The 19,504-nt window shown below is 44.1% G+C and overlaps 1 protein-coding gene across 1 annotated transcript in view; it reads left to right on the forward strand.

The window, feature by feature from the left end:
* The window catches only part of LOC124554821 (protein sickie), a 1,236,186-nt gene that overhangs the window by 985,778 nt on the left and 230,904 nt on the right, over window positions 1-19,504 (forward strand). The window contains exons 6-8 of the mRNA XM_047128484.1: window positions 8,657-8,786; window positions 18,822-18,997; window positions 19,085-19,196. Coding sequence (XP_046984440.1) covers window positions 8,657-8,786; window positions 18,822-18,997; window positions 19,085-19,196 — 418 coding nt within the window. The remainder of the gene's footprint in view (window positions 1-8,656; window positions 8,787-18,821; window positions 18,998-19,084; window positions 19,197-19,504) is intronic.

The raw sequence follows: 19,504 nt of genomic DNA on the forward strand, positions 1-19,504 counted from the left end.
ATGGGAACACACAGCAACAGAACGTACCAGCGAGACTTCAAGCACTTTGTTACAGGAAATGTTCAAAATGTCCTCCGTTAGCGAGGATACATGCGTCCACATTCCGTTGCATGGAATCCCTGATGCGCTGATTCTGCCCTGGAGAAAGGCGTATTGTATCACAGCCGTCTACAATACGAGCACGAAGAGTCCCTACATTTGGTACCGGGGTTGCGTAGACAAGAGCTTTCAAATGCCCCCATAAATGAAAGTCAGGAGGGTTGAGGTCAGGAGAGCGTGGAGACCACGGAATTGGTCAGCCTCTACCAATCCATCGGTCACCGAATCTGTTGTTGAGAAGCGTACGAACACTTCGACTTACATGTGCAGGAGCTCCATCGTGCATGAACCACATGTTGTGTAGTACTTGTAAAGGCACATCTTCTAGCAGCACAGGTAGAGTATTCCGTATGAAATCATGATAACGTGCTCCATTGAGCGTAGGTGGAAGAACATGGGGCCCAATCAAGACATCACCAACAATGCCTGCCCAAACGTTCACAGAAAATCTGTGTTGATGACGTGATTGCACAATTGCGTGCGGATTCTCGTCAGCCCACACATGTTGACTGTGAAAATTTACAATTTGATCACGTTGGAATGAAGTCTCATCCGTAAAGAGAACAGTTGGCACTGAAATGAGGATTGACACAACAACAGATTCGGTGACCGATGGATTGGTAGAGGCGGACCAATTCCATGGCCTCCACGCTCTCCTGACCTCAACCCTCTTTACTTTCATTTATGGGGGCATTTGAAAGCTCTTGCCTACGCAACCCCGGTACCAAATGTAGATACTCTTCGTGCTCGTATTGTGGACGGCTGTGATACAATACGCCATTCTCCAGGGCTGCATCAGCGCATCAGGGATTCCATGCGGCGGAGGGTGGATGCATGTATCCTCGCTAACGGAGGATATTTTGAACATTTCCTGTAACTAAGTGTTTAAAGTCACGCTGGTACGTTCTTTTGCTGTGTGTTTCCATTCCATGATTAATGTGATTTGAAGAGAAATAATAAAATGAGCTCTAACATGGAAAGTAAGCGTTTCCGGACACGTGTCCGCATAACATCTTTTCTTTATTTGTGTGTGAGGAATGTTTCCTGAAAGTTTGGCCGTACCTTTTTGTAACACCCTGTATAAGCATTTAATCACTAGAAACCGAAATGTCTAAACCAGGGCTTCCCAACATCGACGGTTCTTTCTAGGGGGTCCACGGCCACTTTTCACCAAATCGTGTAAAATAATGAGTAAAATTATTGAATAAAAATGTGAAAATCAAGTTTATCACAATTTTTTTCCGTGTGAAAAACATGTGTACTTTTACTTCAGGTCGTATCCCCAAGCAGCCTTTGCGGTTCAAAAGTGAGAACGTATACACAATTTAGTGCCGGAGAATGCGGCTTCTCTGATCGACTGTGTAGCAACAATTCGGGGGTCGTTTGTGCCCCGGCTCACTGCGCTAGAATTTAGGGTGACCACATTATTTTCGGTGAAAACCGGGACACATTCACCCGGGTGATAATGGAAACCTCATTCCACATGTACCCAGGTTTCTTACTTTTAAATATTAATGTTTTGTCGATACATTTTGTTAACCCGATTATTATAACTAATAAGAGGATACAAAAGATTGATATAATCAAGATTATCTGTATAATTAATGACATTTAATAAACGTATACAGTAATAAAGAAATGTATTACGATTTTACAAAATTTTACAGCCATTCAACTTTTAATCAATAATATTAACATGAGCTTTAATATTACTGAGCACTTGTAGATGGAATTGACTGTCGTTGGAGAAAAGGGTATTTTTCACTGTCACCAGCCTTCTTGATCATGTCTTTGTTCTTTGAGACACAGTGATAAAACTCGGCACAATCCATTTTATAGTTGTACAGGATCTGCAGGATTGCTTCAAGAGAGTCCACCGCCATTCTGTTTCTTTCATCATTCCACTGGATATTCATGAACGAAAATATTCTTTCCACATTGGCATTATGGGCTGGGATTGCAAATAAATACCTTGCAATTATTACCAACTCAGAGTAATGCTGAGGACAGTCACAGCTTTTAAAAAAAGCTCACCCACTTCTCATGACATTCCAATGGTGTTTTCTTTTCATCATTCCACTTGTAAAGACTTTCTTCAACAAAATTTGTCAGTATGCTGAACTGATCAAAGAGAATGGAATCATCGACTTCAATCTCTTTACTCTTCAAATAAGAAACTGTCTCTTCAACACTTTCCCATTTTGGCACTCTCTTCAGTAACATACAATCAAACACCGGCGATGAGGGTAAATATGAGGCGCTCCACTTGCTGAGATATTCTACACAAGTGTCATGAAACTTGTTAACGTCTTCTCTAAAACTCCTTTCCGCTGCTTCTGATACTTCTGCCATTTTAAGGACAGATTTGACATTAAATGAAATGAACTGCTGTTCTCTCCTCTTAGTAACAGTTTCCAGAGTATTTTTCAAAACATCATTCACCTCTATTACACTTTTCGTGCTTCCCTCAATTTCCTTTATCCCATACTGCAAAGTGCTAAGCTGACTGTGAATGAACCCTAAGTAGGCTTCGCTTAAAGGGTTGCTGAAAAACTGAACCAATATTTTGGGGGCTTTGTCTTCATTTAGGAAAAAAATTTTTAACGGTTCAAACAGGCGGATTACTCTTTCAACTGCTGGGAACAGTGATAACCAGCGAGTTTTCGAGTGACACATTACATTCATGTATTCAGTTCCCACATAATCACAGAACTCCTTAAGCCTCTCTGTTCTAACAGTATATATGTAAAAGTGTGGGTATACCTTCATGACGATAGTTTCAACATCACAGCTTAAACTGTCAGCAGATGTCTGCACGCTATTGTGTAAAACATGTGCAGGGCACCCTATGCCTTCAATGTTTTCATGCAATGTTGCCTTTAATTTGGTAAATACGTTGCATTTGCCTTGTCTTTTTAAACCACCAAAGTTTGTGTTGGTGTTGTCTCCACAAAATGCCACACATTTATTTTTCTCAAAATCAAACATTTCGATAGTATTCATACAAAATCTTGAAATTTCGTCATATCTTTCATTAGGTAGGGAACTCTCCTTCAAAAGTTTGGTCTGAATTCCCTGATTAATATCGAGAAACTGAAGAACAAACGGAAATATTTTAGTGGCCTTATGATTGCTGGCATCAGTTGATATCCCGTAGAAAGAAGACTTTTTGATGTTTTCAAGGCTTTCCTTTACACTCTGGGGAGCAATAACTCCTTTCACTAAGGCTGACACTTTAGTTCTTGCTGAACTAAACTTTTTTGCAATGGAAGAATCATCAAACATAATGCTGTTAAGCTTATTAGTACAATCACTAGAGCTATAAGTTTGGTGATGTTTTACCGTGTGGTAGGCTAGTGTAAGCTCGGCTGCTCGAACTTTCGTCTCTTCACTTGACTGATCTTTCACAAAATAATTGCCGGCCGGTGTGGCCGAGCGGTTCTAGGCGCTCCAGTCTGGAACCGCGTGACCGCTACGGTCTCAGGTTCGAATCCTGCCTCGGGTATGGATGTGTGTGATGTCCTTAGGTTAGTTAGGCTTAAGTAGTTCTAGGTTCTAGGGGACTGATGACCTCAGATGTTAAGTCCCATGATCCTCAAAGCCATTTGAACCACAAAACAATTTTGTAGAGTTTTACTAAGCTCGGTGCACTGTATCTGTTAATGTGTTTCTTTGACCTGATGTGATCAACTATGTCGGAACGCCCACCGTGACTTTTACTAATAAAACAGTTACATACGGAACACTCTGCTTCGTAATCAAAACTACCTTTCTTAATGAAATTCCATTCCTTGTACTGCAGCAATAATACCACTAATATGAGAAAATACCATTGCAGTTTGTCTGACAAAACATCAACTACTACACTGTTCTGACAATGAGTGTGTAAGTGGCGCGACAATCGGACGGTTTCATAGCTCTGTTACAATAATACAACTTACTACTTGTTGGCCAAAGTACCGCTCCAAGTAAATTATTGCCTGAGAGTATCAATACTGATACTGTGATTACTAGTATGGGATAATGGAGGTTTTAGACAAATAAGCTAAAATATATTAATTTCTTGTGTTGTATTTCCTTTAATATAGCGAAATCTCAAAAATTTGAGAAAGTTTCACGAAATGTATTTAAAAACTGAATTCCGGGACTTTTGAGGGTCCCGAAACAAATTTTCGGGACACCGGAACACAGGGATGAAAACCGGGACAATCCCGGTTTTGCGGGACGTTTGGTCACCCTACGCTACATGCGCTGAAACCTATTACGCATGCGCGGAGCGAGCTTTGTCGACCAATCACAGCGCTCGCTGGCACGTATGCGGCCCCAGGCATCGTTAAATGTTAAACTTGCTTTGTCAGTGCACTACCTATTTCATAAGTCGATTTTTGACCAGTTTATTACTTCTGACGTGGATCCGTGGCTGAAGTCGGGATCATTGACGAAGGGTGCGGTTTCTCCATCGCCTTCACAACAAGGGACGTTTCCAGTTGAAATGAAGGAGGAGGGTGGACGACCAAAGGAAGAACAATCACAAGAAGCTCCAAAGACTATTGATACTTCGGGGAGGGGGTCATTGGGAACATGGCACTAGCATTAAGAAGCTTTCAGTTCCCATGGGTTTCGCTCTGAAATTTAAAGTTGCTGTGCTCTTGACTGACTAGGGGTCCGCCATGGATTTTAGACTGTAGAAGGGGTCCGTCCACCAGCTGAAAAGGTTGGGAAGCCCTGGTCTAAACAGTATCGGAAGTTAGTTGGGGACAGTTTGATTTAATCAGAGTTCGAGACCTCCAGTATCTCGCATGCCCTCCTTGCTCAGCCTTACAAAGAGATGTCACGCTCCGCATGAACCTAAGGAGATGACAGTATGCGTATCCATTCCCGTTCACTGCGGAGAGCTTCTGAGAGTTCTTGGAGAGTCTGTTGTGCGACAAGCCGAATATGTATCTGTTGTGAATGAGGTAGGGACTCATCACTTGAATGTCCAGCCTCTGCAAGACATTCCTGGCGATTCCCTCTGCATGCGACGTGGCATTATCGTTCATGAGACGGAATTTAGGGCCAGTATCGCGCCCACCGTAATGGTCCATCATGATCTACTCGAAGTGCACCACGGCAGTAAGACAACCACCGTCATAGAGTCGTTAATACTGGTGCCACCCAACCCATGACTGAATCTGCCGATTTAGACAACATTCGGTTTGCACTGCTCGCCTCGGCGTCTCCTTACACGCACACGTCCATCATCTCGAGTGGAGGAAAATCTTGACCACTCTGTTAGTAAGTCAAGTATCCAATAGCGAGTTTGCCAACCGAAAGGGTTACGGGCGCACGGAAGGTGAACCTTGTAGTGCTACCGCATTAAGAAAGAGCTAATCGTAAATTTTTAGACAACCTAGATGCGTGGAGATTACAGCGATTGGTTTACTTATAATCAATTATTCAAAATGGCAGTCACAATCGCATTATTTATTTTGTCGCCAACCGGTTTCAACCCGCGATGGGGTTGTGCTTCTTGCTTAAGTATGTAACTACCGTTGGTCACCGTGGAGGGCGTTACCGTCTGCCCACGTGTTGTTGGCCGTTATTTAAGCTCATGCAGAGAGCCAACCATGCATAGTTACCAACCGTGCACAGGCAGGGTGACGACTCCAGCGAGCGACCAAATGGGTATAAATAACTGTTTATTTATGTAACGTTGACTAATTGCTTGTGGATTACGTACATGATTACTTACTAATATTATAACTTTACAGTGTAAATTGCCCCGAAGATGACCCCATCGCGGGTTGAAACCGGTTGGCGACCAAATAAAGAATGCGACTGTGACTCTCATTTTGAATAATTGATTAGAGCTAATCGGACATGAAGTTCAGGGAGTTCATTTCTCGTAAACTATTGATTACAGGCCGATCCTACACTGTCGTTCCAGTTGCTATTCTGAGTTGTTGTTGCCGCGTATTGGCAGTGCCTGTACGACGCATTAATGCCAATTATCGTCCATTATGCGGATCTGTAATGCTTCGAAGCCGTGTCCGACCCTGACCTGAGCGAGGTTAAGACACTGGACTCGCCTTCGAGAGGACGGTGGTTCAAATCAACCTCCGGTCATCGCGTAAATAATGGGCCGCTGATCGTACGCAGTGATGGCGCCCGATAGTGACCCAGATGGGTTCGAAAGGATTTACGTAAGGCGAATTTGGTCGCAGAGACATCATCTTTAGTTCACTGTAATGCTCTTTAAACCACTGTAGCACGGTCTGGCTCCGAGACACGGACAATTGTACTGCTGAAAGATGACATCGTCATCGGGGAAGACATCAAGCATGGAGGGATGCAGGTGGTTAGCAGCTGTCAGCGTGTCTTCGGTTACTACCACAGGTCCCATGAAAACGCAGGAGAATGTCTACCATAGCATAATACTATTCCCACCAGCCCGCGTCCGTGGCGCGCTGCGCGTGTCGGGCCGCCGTTCACCTTGATGACGGCTTTTGTGGAGACGACCATCGACCTAGTGTAGGAAAAATGTGATTCACCCGAAGAGTCGACACGCTTCCATTGATCGACGGTCGACGGTGTCGTTAGCTCACCACCTGAACACATAGGGAGAGTCTGTGTGGAGCTCCCATGTTCAACAATGTACGACGAACTGTGTGCTCCGAAACACTTGTGCGCGCACCAGCATTGTGCTCTTCCGGCAGAGATGCCACAGATAACCATCTATCCCACTTAACAAAACAAATTCCGTCTGTCGTGGTCTCGCGGTAGCGTTCTCGCTTCCCCCGCACATGATCCCGGGTTCGATTCCCGGCGGGGTCAGGGCTTTTCACCTGCCCCGAGATGACTGAGTGTTGTTGTGGCGTCTTCATCATCGTCATTCATCCCCATTACGGTCGGAGGAAGGCAACGGCAAACCACCTCTATTAAGGCCATAGTGTCGGAAGTTCCATGCGGCTTTTCGCGGATGATGCTGTAGTATACAGAGAAGTTGCAGCATTAGAAAATTGTAGCGAAATGCAGGAAGACCTGCAGCGTATAGGCACTTGGTGCAGGGAGTGGCAACTGACCCTTAACATAGACAAATGTAACGTATTGCGAATACATAGGAAGAAGGATCCTTTATTGTATGATTATATGATAGCGGAACAAACATTGGTAGCAGTTACTTCTGTAAAGTATCTGGGAGTATGCGTGCGGAACGATATGAAATGGAATGATCATATAAAATTAATTGTTGGTAAGGCGGGTACCAGGTTGAGATTCATTGGGATAGTCCTGAGAAAATGTAGTCCATCAACAAAGGAATTGGCTTACAAAACACTCATTCGACCTATACTTGAGTATTGCTCATCAGTGTGGGATCCGTACCAGGTCGGGTTGGCGGAGGAGATAGAGAAGATCCAAAGAAGAGCGGCGCGTTTCGTCACAGGGTTATTTGGTAAGCGTGATAGCGTTACGGAGATGTTTACCAAACTCAAGTGGCAGACTCTGCGAGAGAGGCGCTCTGCATCGCGGTGTAGCTTGCTGTCCAGGTTTCGAGAGGGTGCGTTTCTGGATGAGGTATCGAATATATTGCTTCCCCCTACTTATACCTCCAGAGGAGATCACGAATGTAAAATTAGAGAGATTCGAGCGCGCACGGAGGCTTTCCGGCAGTCGTTCTTCCCGCGAACCATACGCAACCGGAACCGGAAAGGGAGGTAATGACACTGGCACGTAAAGTGCCCTCCGCCACACACCGTTGGGTGGCTTGCGGAGTATAAATGTAGATGTAGATGTAGTAAGGCGGTGCGGGTCTCCCGTATTGTTCCCCTACGCTCTGTCAAGAAGCACGGGACTTAAAACACCAGAGCAAACAAGCCTCCGAGCACCACGTTCTGTGAAGAGTCGTGGACGTCCAACAATTTAGCGCCTAGTGATAGTTTCACTGTCCTTCTACCCCTTTCCGTAGGTGCTCACGACAGTAGCACGTCCACATTCGACCAGCTTCGACGTTTCCGAGACACGCTTTCACGGGCTGTGCGTAATAATAATCTGCCCTTTCTCAAAGTCGCTTATCTCAATGGATTTCCCCATTTGCAGCCCATACTTTTGCTATGGTGATTCCCGTCCGTATCTGTTCCGCTTGCATACTTTTTTCACTGCATCGCGTGCGCGCAGCTCTACCAAGCGGCATCCAATGTCGCGGTGAGCAGTGGTCATAATGTTTTGCCTTATCAGTGTAAAATACTCAAAGGACTAACACTGAACGATATGCGGTTCTGATTGTGTGCAAAACAAACTAACAACAAAAGAGAAGTCGTACTACGTCATTTAGGTATTGTACCAGACCTACCGAACTGTAGTTTTAGTAGTGCGCAGCTGTGCTAGTAAATAAAAGGCTGAGTTCATCTGTATGACTGCAGAATTCCGTAATATAATGTCAAAAAACATAAATTCGTTACATTACTGTAGCCACTTCAAATATTTTTAATCACACTGTTTGTAAGATGTGTTATAGTTGTGTTACGCCGCAGTTGTCGGTAAGGCTGTGAGCCTTATTAAGGTGCTGTTTGCACAGGTGCGACTAAGCCCGTGTCCAGCAGCAGTTCCCGGTCTACCAGCCCCTCGGCTGCTGTGCAGTCCTTCATCCCTACACCAAAGTCCACGCCCCGAGCTTCTATACCTGATAAGCATCTACCGCCCAACAGGTAAGATCACGTATTTTTAGATTTTTGTCGCTGTTTTTATGTTTTGCTTTTTTTTTTAACCTTCGCCATATTGGTGAATTACGATAAGTGTTTTATTATTTTTGGAAATGGGAAAGCAAGAGTGATGTACAGGGTGATCAAAAAGTCAGTATAAATTTGAAAACTTAATAAACCACGGAATAATGTAGATATAGAGGTAAAAATTGACACACTTCCTTGGAATGACATGGGGTTTTATTAGAACAAAAAAAAAAAAACAAAGTTCACAAAATGTCCGATAGATGGCGCTGGACAGAAAAACTGCTACCGTGACGGGTGAGAGGTACGCCGATATGTTACAGAATCGCATCATCCCAGCCTGACTGATAAACACCTGCTGGAACGTACGATGTTTATGCAGGATGGCGCTCCACCCTATACTGCTAGACGCGTGAAAGATCTCTTGCGCGCGTCGTTTGGTGATGATCGTGTGCTCAGCCACCACTTTTGTCATGCTTGGCCTCCCGGGTCCCCAGACCTCAGTCCGTGCGATTATTGGCTTTGGAGTTACCTGAAGTCGCAAGTGTATCGTGATCGACCGACATCTCTAGGGATGCTGAAAGACAACATCCGACGCCAATGCCTCACCATAACTCCGGACATGCTTTACAGTTCTGTTCACAACATTATTCCTCGACTACAGCTATTGTTGAGGAATGATGGTGAACATATTGAGCATTTCCTGTAAAGAACATCATCTTTGCTTTGTCTTACCTTGTTATGCTAATTATTGCTATTCTGATCAGATGAAGCGCCATCTGTCGGACATTTTTTGAACATTTGTATTTTTTTGGTTCTAATAAAACCCCATGTCATTCCAAGCATGTGTGTCAATTTGTACCTCTCTATCTACATTATTCCGTTTTCCAATTTATACTGACTTTTTGATCACCCGGTATATCTTGATGGGGAGTGATCCTCGACTAAATGGACCCACACACGAGCGACGGATCGGCGCATGGGCGACAGATCGCTTCGGACGTCGCACGTGTGTTGGCAAATGGCAGCGATCAGTTGCTGATCGCTGGTCGCATGGAAATCCCAGGCAATCTGATGGTTCGCATACGATTCGTGCACGCAGTACGGCTGCCTGGCTAGTTAGCGGCGGTGTGTGGCAATATGGCTGCGACCTTTTTAATCTATTCATCGAGAGTTGTTGTGCTTCGTTTCGCTACGCCCACTACGAGTAAGAAATTTAAACAGAATTTACTGTTATGCGGGGACCACGCACTACTCTGAAAGTTGAAGTGGAAGCCCGAGTTGCCATTTATGTTAAGACGTAATGCAAAATATACCCTCAGATTTTGCAGTGATCGGGATTTTGCAGCTTGTGGTACAGAAGTAGAATTGATAGGAAGTTCATAGTCGTAATACTGTGGGTTCCCTCTTCTGATTTAGAGTTATTTATGAAACAATTATAAGCATTATTAAAGTTTTTAACTTCTAAATAGAATGGCATACGTACCTACCGTAATGTTGATACGAAATTTTAATTTAACTGTTTAATCAAATACATTATACAATTATACTCAAAACCCTTGTCGACCCGCCAGTTTAGTCGAGAGCGCTAATGCGCTGCTTCCTGGACTCGGGTAGGCGCCCGGCCCCGGATCGAATCCGCCAGACGGGTTAACGACGTGGGCCAGTGTGCCGGCCAGCCTGGATGTGGTTTTTAGGCGGTTTTCCACATCCCACTAGGTGAATACCAGGTTGTTCCTCGCATCCCGCCTCAGTTACACACTTCACAGACATTTGCACCATGTTCGCACTATTTCACAGTTTACACTAGACGCAGACTGTTGGGGTACACTGATTCCATTCTGGGGGTATCGGGTGGCAGCAGGAAGAGCATTTGGCCACCCCTTCAAATTAACTGTGCCAAATCCGATTGTAACAATGCTGACCCTGCGGAACAAAGGCACAAGCAAAAGAAGATACTCAAAACCCTTGTCATTTCATATAAATTAAATCTCCATATGGTTTATAACAAGAGTTATAGTAATCAATAGTGCTGTCTTTATAGATACATGAAGTAAATTGTGTAAATACTTGCAGTTAAATTATAAGATTAAATGAATATAAAGGAACTCATGACTAATAAATGTAAAACTAATTTTATTGGCAGACTAGAAAGATGTACACAACCCACTTGGCGTCAGTGAAAAACGTAATATATTCTGTGGGACTGATGACCTCAGATGTTATGTCCCTTAGTGCTCAGCGCCATTTTTTTGGATTTTTAAGGGGTTTTTTAAAAGTTATTTTCATCTCGGTGAGACATTGTAACATATGGGCAACACGCAGCACAGTGAGCATTATAATCATCTTTACCTCTGTTAAGCCATGAGTAAGTCTTGCATTATTCGTCTTTAAACTTTGTTTTCAGTTTCCACGTTTTGCTTCTTTTTCGAAAAGAGAAGTACATTTGCTCCGTCAGTTCACTTGTAAAAATACTTCACGAACTGTAAATGCACGGTAACAAAACAACAACCAGGTGTTTTGATCGACTTTGACAAGCTATTGAGTGGAATTAAGTTTGATGTAGTGGCCGTTGCGTGGAGGTTTGCCACAGTAACTCTCTTCGGCCTAAAAGCGGAAAGAACGAGACTTTATAATGTAAAATATTATCCATGCTGATGTAATTAGGATTTTTACGTGTCCCGACAGGGTTTAATAGAGAGTAATGTTTTAAATGGGAAAACCGGGAAATGCCACCTAAATTAGTATACCTGGAATGTTTGTAGACGTCTAATACTGATCTTTTACATTTTCCAAATCCCTACCCAACCATTCTGATGTAGGATTCCCGTGGTTTTCCTAAATTATTTCAGGCGAATGTCGGAATAGTTCCTAAAAGTGAACTAGGCTCCGTATGTAATAACCATGGCGTGGCCGGGATGTGACCTTCTGAACCTACCTTCTGCTTACAGTATTGTTTTTAATGAAATGGAAACAAAAATAGTGCGACAATTAATGCGTTTGAAGGTAGCGATTAGTTTATCTCAGTCGTCCATGTGAAACGATTTTTGTGAACAAAATTTTGATGAGAAAAGAGCATTGGACACTCATTTATAAGCTGGAGAGTAAAAGACAATATATTCGATATGAGATGGGGCGAGAACGGATCCCCATCCTGTGGAACTTCTATGCTATGAAGACTTTAGCCGCAAATGATCGCTACGGGTTCGGCAGTCCTATATAACTGTACCCAGGGCAATGGTTCCTGATGTTATTCTGGGTGTCCCAATTTAACTTTCAAATACCATCGAGTGTTGATAAGCGGTTTTCTAAGAAATCATCAATAATCCATCGTCATCCTTTCCCGAAAGTTCCACATCTGCCGAAATGTCGGAAGTTCGACATGAGGCACGAAAATGTAGTTCTTGTCATCGAGTAATTGTCTATAATCTACACATCATACTGAAAAATGCTAGGCCCCGCCTCACCTGATGTATACAGTTTCATCACATGACGATGAAACAGTGCAAAGACTTTCGTGATCCGATGAACCACAGTATATCAAATGGTTCAAATGGCTGTAAGCACTATGGGACTTAACATCTGAGGTCATCAGTCCCCTAGACTTAAAACTACTTAAACCTAACTAACCTAAGGACATCACACACATTCATGCCTGAGGCAGGGTTCGAACCTGCGACCGTAGCAGCAGCGCGCTTCCAGACTGAAGCGCCTAGAACCGCTCGGTCACAACGACCGGCCACAGTATATCATTTGCTTTCCGGCAGAAAAGCCTCGCTTTAGCAAACGCCCAGGGAGCGGTATCAACAGACTGTAAAACATCTAGACTTGTAGAGTGGAGTCTGGAGACGGGGAAATTGAGTACGTTCCCGTTTTTGTGGGAGGGCTTTCGCCTCTCGTGTCTGTACTTGGCACTGTAGCAGAAGTGGGCTACAAGGACTTGCCTGCTTCCCAATTACTGCTACCTGTTGAAGACTAGTTTTGGTATTGACTGTTGCGTGTATCAACTTGACGGGGCAGCTGTTTAAGGTGGAGTTGTGGTAAAGTGTTACAGTAAGAAAACGGTCCAGCCCGAATTTTGCTTTTAGCTGGAATGAACATTAAGGACAAGTTCCAAAGAGCCACATTCGCTTCCGTCCAAAAAATTTCTTTTCACAGGAACTGCGAAATATATTTAGTAAAACCAGAAAACCTACATCTGGATGGCGGGACAGGTATTTGAAACCTACTCTTCAGAATGCTAGTCCATTAGTCCATTGTTTTAACTATTATGTTACTTTGTTCGAAATGAAGGGCAGTAACCTGTTGTGTCTTCAATACGAACTGTTTTGATGCAGCCCAAAAGTGGTTCAAATGGCTCTGAGCGCTATGGGACTTAACATCTGGGGTCATCAGTCCCCTAGAACTTAGAACTACTTAAACTTATCTAACCTAAGGACATCACACACATCCATGCCCGAGGCAGGATTCGAACCTGCGACCGTAGCGGTCATGCGGTTCCAAACTGAAGCGCTTAGAACCGCACGGCCACACCGGCCGGCGAAAGCCTCTTCACCTCTGCTTAACTACTACATCCAAACAACATCCGTTTGAACCTGTGCTCTCTATTTAAGCCTTGGACGCTAGTTCAGCGACGTAGAGCCGTTCAGCTTAGGGGTGTTGAAATTGCTGCCTGTCACACCAGCGCCTAGGAATCCCTGTATAGGTAGATTTTTAAAGTGCTCAAGAAAGCTGTGCAGGTAGCACGAAGGGTATTGCCGATCTGGGCGATCATTGAGGGACACTTCGTCGTTTTATTCGTGCATCTGTCACTGTCGCACACCCCTTGTGATCACGCCACAGGTGGGCTGAAAAGGCGAAAAACACCCTTTGCTGATTCGAATGGCGTTCAAATATCGTTGAATGATTTTTGTGTTGAGCGTACTGTAAGACCTTCAGTACACACACCATCAGATTATTTGACTTGTCGCTCTAACGAAGTAGGCGAGTGTCAATAATATGTCTCGTGGTCTTATCGTGGCGTGTTTATCTTCCGCCGTTAGGTCAGACGATAGAAATGCCACTTGCACGCTTAGAGTAGCAGATTGACGGTGACCAACTTTAAACAGAACTTGATTAATTTTCACACACATTTATTAAAATAATAACAAGCATTAAAATTACTTAACTTGGTTCTGGATGCTATTTACAATTGACAATCTGAAGTTCCTTAGGTATTGGTACGTTAATCTTATTCTCACATATATCTCTGATACTTGACAAAAGTGTCTATACATTTATCTTCATGGCTATGTACAGGAATATGGTAATCTTATTAGGAGCAGACTGAAACTTGACTATAGACTGGTACAGACAAATGCAGAATGGTGCAGACAAATGCAGACTGACTATTCGGAGGTCTGTACACTCGTTATAATACCTCGCGCGTTCATGTACCACTGCGCGAGTGTGATCCGCGAGAAGAAACGGTTCTACGTTAGCAGCAGCCTCATTGGCTGCGTTACATATTAATACGCGGATTGGCGGAAGCAGAATTTGGTCCGTGTCTATGGCAGCGCCATCTCGTAGTGCGGAGACGGTCGAGCGCTGCGCCTGCGCTGTTGTGCTTAGCGGGTCGCGCTCTAGTGGAAAAGTTGTGTACGCGCTGACTACGCGGAACTACGTACACAACAATTTTCAACGGGCTCTAGTGGTTCCACCCTACACACCAGAGCAAAAACTGCGGCCGCGCTAACACTCCAAAGGGGTGCGAACACCCACAGTGGGATTACAGGCACAAGACGTCCTTAGAGAGGGGTTGAATCGCCCAGGGGGTTTCAGCAGTGTCAAAGGTTGCCAAGAACGTCTTCCTGTTACCGCACGCCGAGCTGTCGTTTTCGAAGGCGAAATGTGTGGGAATCAACGCCACAAGGGAAGGAGTGGTTCCATTGAGACCCTTTATGCCACCCTCTAGAGTCTAGGTTATGCGTTTGGATACTTAGCGGCGGCGTGCTTGAAATGTTCTCTCGGCCACCCATATGGCAACCGCGTAATTTCAATTTAGAAAGTCGTGGTTCTGACCTCCATCGCAGAGGCGTTGAAAGAAGGGGTGAAATGTGTTTAAGAAGGGGTGTGCCGACCTTCCCATAGTGTGAAGCGTCCACGGGGGCGTTGGGCAGAATTGTGGTGAAATTTGGTGCTAATTTGACATCACTGACCCACCTAACACTTCGCATGAACTTCTGAGACCTGGCCTTTTTTTCACATGTGTCGACACCTTGCTGTTCGGCTATTTGAAGCGTCGCTGAACCCGAGGGTGACGTCACAGGTCACCACGCTTTTGCACCGTCGGAGAGGAACGTTTCAGGCGCTTTTGAGCTAGATTTCATATTTCTGCGCCGCAATGGGAGACAATTACGGGGTTTAGAAAAAGTGATCCTTTAATTATGTTGTGCAGTTTCATCACTCGGTTTTGCTCTCTCTGTCCTATCAGGCATATTTTTAGTTGGCAGGATGTAACGTATTCCGTGAAATTATTTCTACACCAATCAGGATATCCATCGAAAAAGTGACATTTACAAGCACGCGCGCGCATTTGTGTGTGTGTGTGTGATTAAAAAATTGGAATTAGGTGGTAAGAACTGCGGGACCAAAGTGCTGAGGTCATCGGTCCCTAGGCTTACGCACTACTTAATCTAACTTAAACTAAGGAGAACACACACACCCATGCCCGAGGGAGGACTCGAACCTCCGACGGGGCGAGCCGCGCGAACCGTGACAAGACGCCTGAGACAGCACGGCTACCCCGTGCGGCACAGTATGATTATCTGAAGAATATAAGCACAGTATGATTATGTGAAGAATGTAGCGATAATCTCGCTGTTCTTTCCTATGAACAGAAAGAGAGTATTACGCATGTGAGGGCCTGTATGTAGCAAAAACTTTCAGCATGTATGCTGTATGATGAAAACTTGTATTGTAATAGTTCTCATCGAATGGGGAGGAGGGTGGCAAAATGTCACTTGAAGCTCGCAGAGGTTCAACCGAAAGAGATCCCACAGTGCCTCGTATTCAGAAGGAGCGAGTTTCAGATTCCCGTCAGACTCACCTCACATTTCCCGCAGTTTGTAGGATTAATAGGATGATTCCTGCTATTGGAATAGGGGTGTGCAGCCTTGCTAGCACTCTGATCGCAAACCCCTTACGTGAATAATGGCCACAAGTTCAGCTGCGCGGGGTAGCCGTGCGGTCTTAGGCGCCTGGCCACGGTTCGCGCGGCTCCACCCGTCGGAGGTTCGAGTCCTCCCTGGAGCATGGGTGTGTGTGTTCTTGTTAGTGTAAGTTAGTTTAAGTTAGATTAAGTAGTGTGTAAGCCTAGGGACCGATGACCTTAGCAGTTTGCTCCCATAGGAACTTACCACAAATTTCCAACTTCCGCAAGTTCAAAAATATCTTGCCGTGAGACATTTGAGACCCCCCTGCCCCAATGGCAGTTATATTGGGCTCAAAACTGCTAAGTCCTACAAGGGTTCGCTCTCTCCATTTCGGGAGGGAATGAAATATGAGAAAAAAAAGAAAGAAAAGAAAAAAAGGAAAAAAAAAGAAAACGATAAAATTACGAGAACGAACGGTCAGTGGTCAGGTATCAGTGGGGCATGCGACCTGCGTCTGTGAATCTCTGAATTAGGGTATGGCCGATGTTCTGCCCCTTGTTCAGCTGAGCTTGTACTCTGTCTCTAATTACACAGACAGCGACGGGACATTAAAGTCTAACCTAAACTCTAAACTTCACAGCTGCTCGCCTCCGGGTATATGGCAGGAACAATAATTGTCTGACCCGATCCTGAATAAATATTCACCATTAGCACCGTGGCACTTCAGTTCTTCATAACTCTATGCTCTCTTTCACCATTAAAAAGGAGCATTACCACATACAACTTACTTGAATATCATCAACGCTTTTACCAACAAAATTACGAAGATCAACAGAAAAATTAATCCGAAGCGGTATAAATTCACCATATCCGCATCCATACTCGGCAAACCATTGTGAAGCGATGGCGAAGGGTACTTCCTATTGTACCAGTTATTAGGGTATCTTCCCGTTCCATTTGCATATGGAGCGTGGGAAGAATGCCAATGAACCTAAGTCTGTCACCTGCTTTACCTATCTGATCGTTCCATTCCTTATTGCTTCTGTACTTGCTGTAATTAATCTAATCTTCTCCTCATAACCACCATGGGAGCGATACGTAGGTGGTTGCAGTATCTTCCTAGAGGCATCATTTAATGCTGTTTCTTGAAACTTTGCCAGTCGGCTGGCTCGGGACAGTTTGCGTCTATCTTCAGGTCTTTGCCATTTCAGTTTTTTCAACATTTCTATGACACTCTCCGATGTGTCAAATAAACCTGTGACCATTCATCTGCCCTTCTTCGTGTGCGTTCTGCATCCCCTGTTGGCCCTAGTTATTACAGGGGCCACACACTGTAGCAATATTCTAGGATGGGTAGCACGAGTGAATTGTGAGCAATCTGCTATGTAGACTGATTGCATTTTCCTCATATTCTTCCAATGGACCGAAGTCTGTCACCTGCTTTACCTACGACTGAGCCTATGTGATCGTTCCAATCCTTATTGCTACTAACGAGGGGACCTTCTGGGAGGTGCATCGAGTTATGAGCTCCCACTTCGCCTGCTTATAGTGTGGGTAGGCACCTATCACACCCTAAAATTGTTGGTGTCAATGCGAGGGTCCAAGGTTCGGTTCTGAGTAGAGTGGGTGGGCTGTCACAGTCTTATTATCTCTATCCCTCCCCCCCCCCCCCCTCTCCCACCCCAAATATATCTTACGCCCTCACTCACATTTAATGTGCCACAGATGTCTAGGATTTCAACAATAATAAATATAAAAACAGTTTCAGTATTAATTTGTTTTACATCAATGGTTAGTACAGCACTTTTGCTTTTTTAGGGGAGTTGGAAGGGCTCATGACACACACGGCCACTTCTCCCCTTGGATCCTCGCCTGCGGAAACATCTTATAGAGGCGCACAGAAGTTGTGGATTCGGGAGCAGATAATGTCCTTTCACATAGGTTACATCAAAGACAAAAGCGGGCCATAGTTGGACCTATATTTAAGCAAGACTATGAGAGGATGTAACTGTATCATAATATTGTCAGACTTTTCAACGGAGCATACAATATGGATCTCTTACAAATCGTGACAGTGTTGTGCCATACCAGGACTCGATCAAGGGCCTCTTCTCCCTTCCGTGGACTCGGTTCCGTCGCGGCACATAGTAGCTGTCTGTCAGAAGGGCTCATGACTGTACGCTCCGCTGCAGAGTGCAAGATTCTTCCTAGTGCACTCGGTTCCTGTTGCTCAGTTGCTTTTGAGTCCAGTCATATTTTTGTAACATCGAGGGATAACATCTAACAGTTCAGTAGTTGTTTACTATACCAACAGTTGTTCGACACCGTGAAAAGTTTTAATCGCTCCTATCTGAAGTATTTTAATTCCTTATTTGAGTATCAGTCAAACAATAAAACACTGATTTATGTTGTATTGTTTCCATAACAAGACAGACCTTGCCTGCAATCTGAAGAAACCGCTTTGTTACGTTTGTCGCCACAGATGAAGTGTGATGTCTCTCGCACATTTCAAAGAATTTAGTTCATTAAAGAGACGTTGTGAGGCTGTCACTTGTGCGAAGATTAGGCTTATGTTTGTATATTTGTTTTGCGTGCCGTGCGTGATTTAGTGTTCAATGCGTAAAGTAAAGTTCGATAACTGTCAGACAACGCTGAAGAGACGAAAAATGACTGTGACAAGTACACTGATCGCGCAGTCAGCTCATGTGTGTTTGCTGTACAAAAGCTATAGAAAGACGGCGCGAAGTTTAACTGTGTGTCATTTGCATGGTTCGGTCAGAGAAACATACTTCAGATTTCAGGAAAGGCTGTACTGCTATTCGTAACATTATTCTGTATATTTACTGACAAGTGAAACTACAAATGAAGATATTGTGTTTTACAGTACAAGGAGTAACACCCCACCAAATAGTAACCGATCGTCCGTAAGACAGCCTGCTGGAGGTTTGAGTAGCCCGTACAGTTTACCGACCAACAATCAGATACCAGCGGGTAAAAACGCTATGCTTGATAAGCTGAAGATTTTTAACTCAAAGGAAAAAATTGAAAGGGTAAAAGGAGGTACGACCCGTGACAACTTTTCGTCGTTTCGATTTAAAGAAAAACAGAAAGTGACTGCATTCGTGAAGCTGATATTTCTTTATTTAGGTAATGCCGTCGTTTCGAAGAGAACATCGAGTTCAAGTGGCTTCAGTTCTGCGAGATCAGAAAAGAGCGATTCTTCAACCAGCCTGTGTAGTGATGTCAAAACAGCAACAAGGTAAAAGAGATACTTCATGTTACGTATACGTTACTCATATATTTGTAAGGGTGAAGATGCTCTTTCTGCATCTCCACATGATTACTCATAAATTTCTGTTCACAGGCATTTATCTTTCCCGTCAAGATAACAGAGGTTTCAATAACTCCAAACCTTTTTTTTTTTAGATAGAAGCTACTTGCAGGCAGGAGACGTACTGTTTGTAAAATACGTGTTCCAGGCCAGGCACAATAGAAAAAGTGTTGTAAATAAAGCTACTAAATTGTAAAGCTAATCGTACGTAACTAAGAGGTTCATGAGGTGTAATG

This window comes from Schistocerca americana, chromosome X (genome assembly GCF_021461395.2).
Source record: "Schistocerca americana isolate TAMUIC-IGC-003095 chromosome X, iqSchAmer2.1, whole genome shotgun sequence".
Lineage (NCBI taxonomy): Eukaryota > Metazoa > Arthropoda > Insecta > Orthoptera > Acrididae > Schistocerca > Schistocerca americana.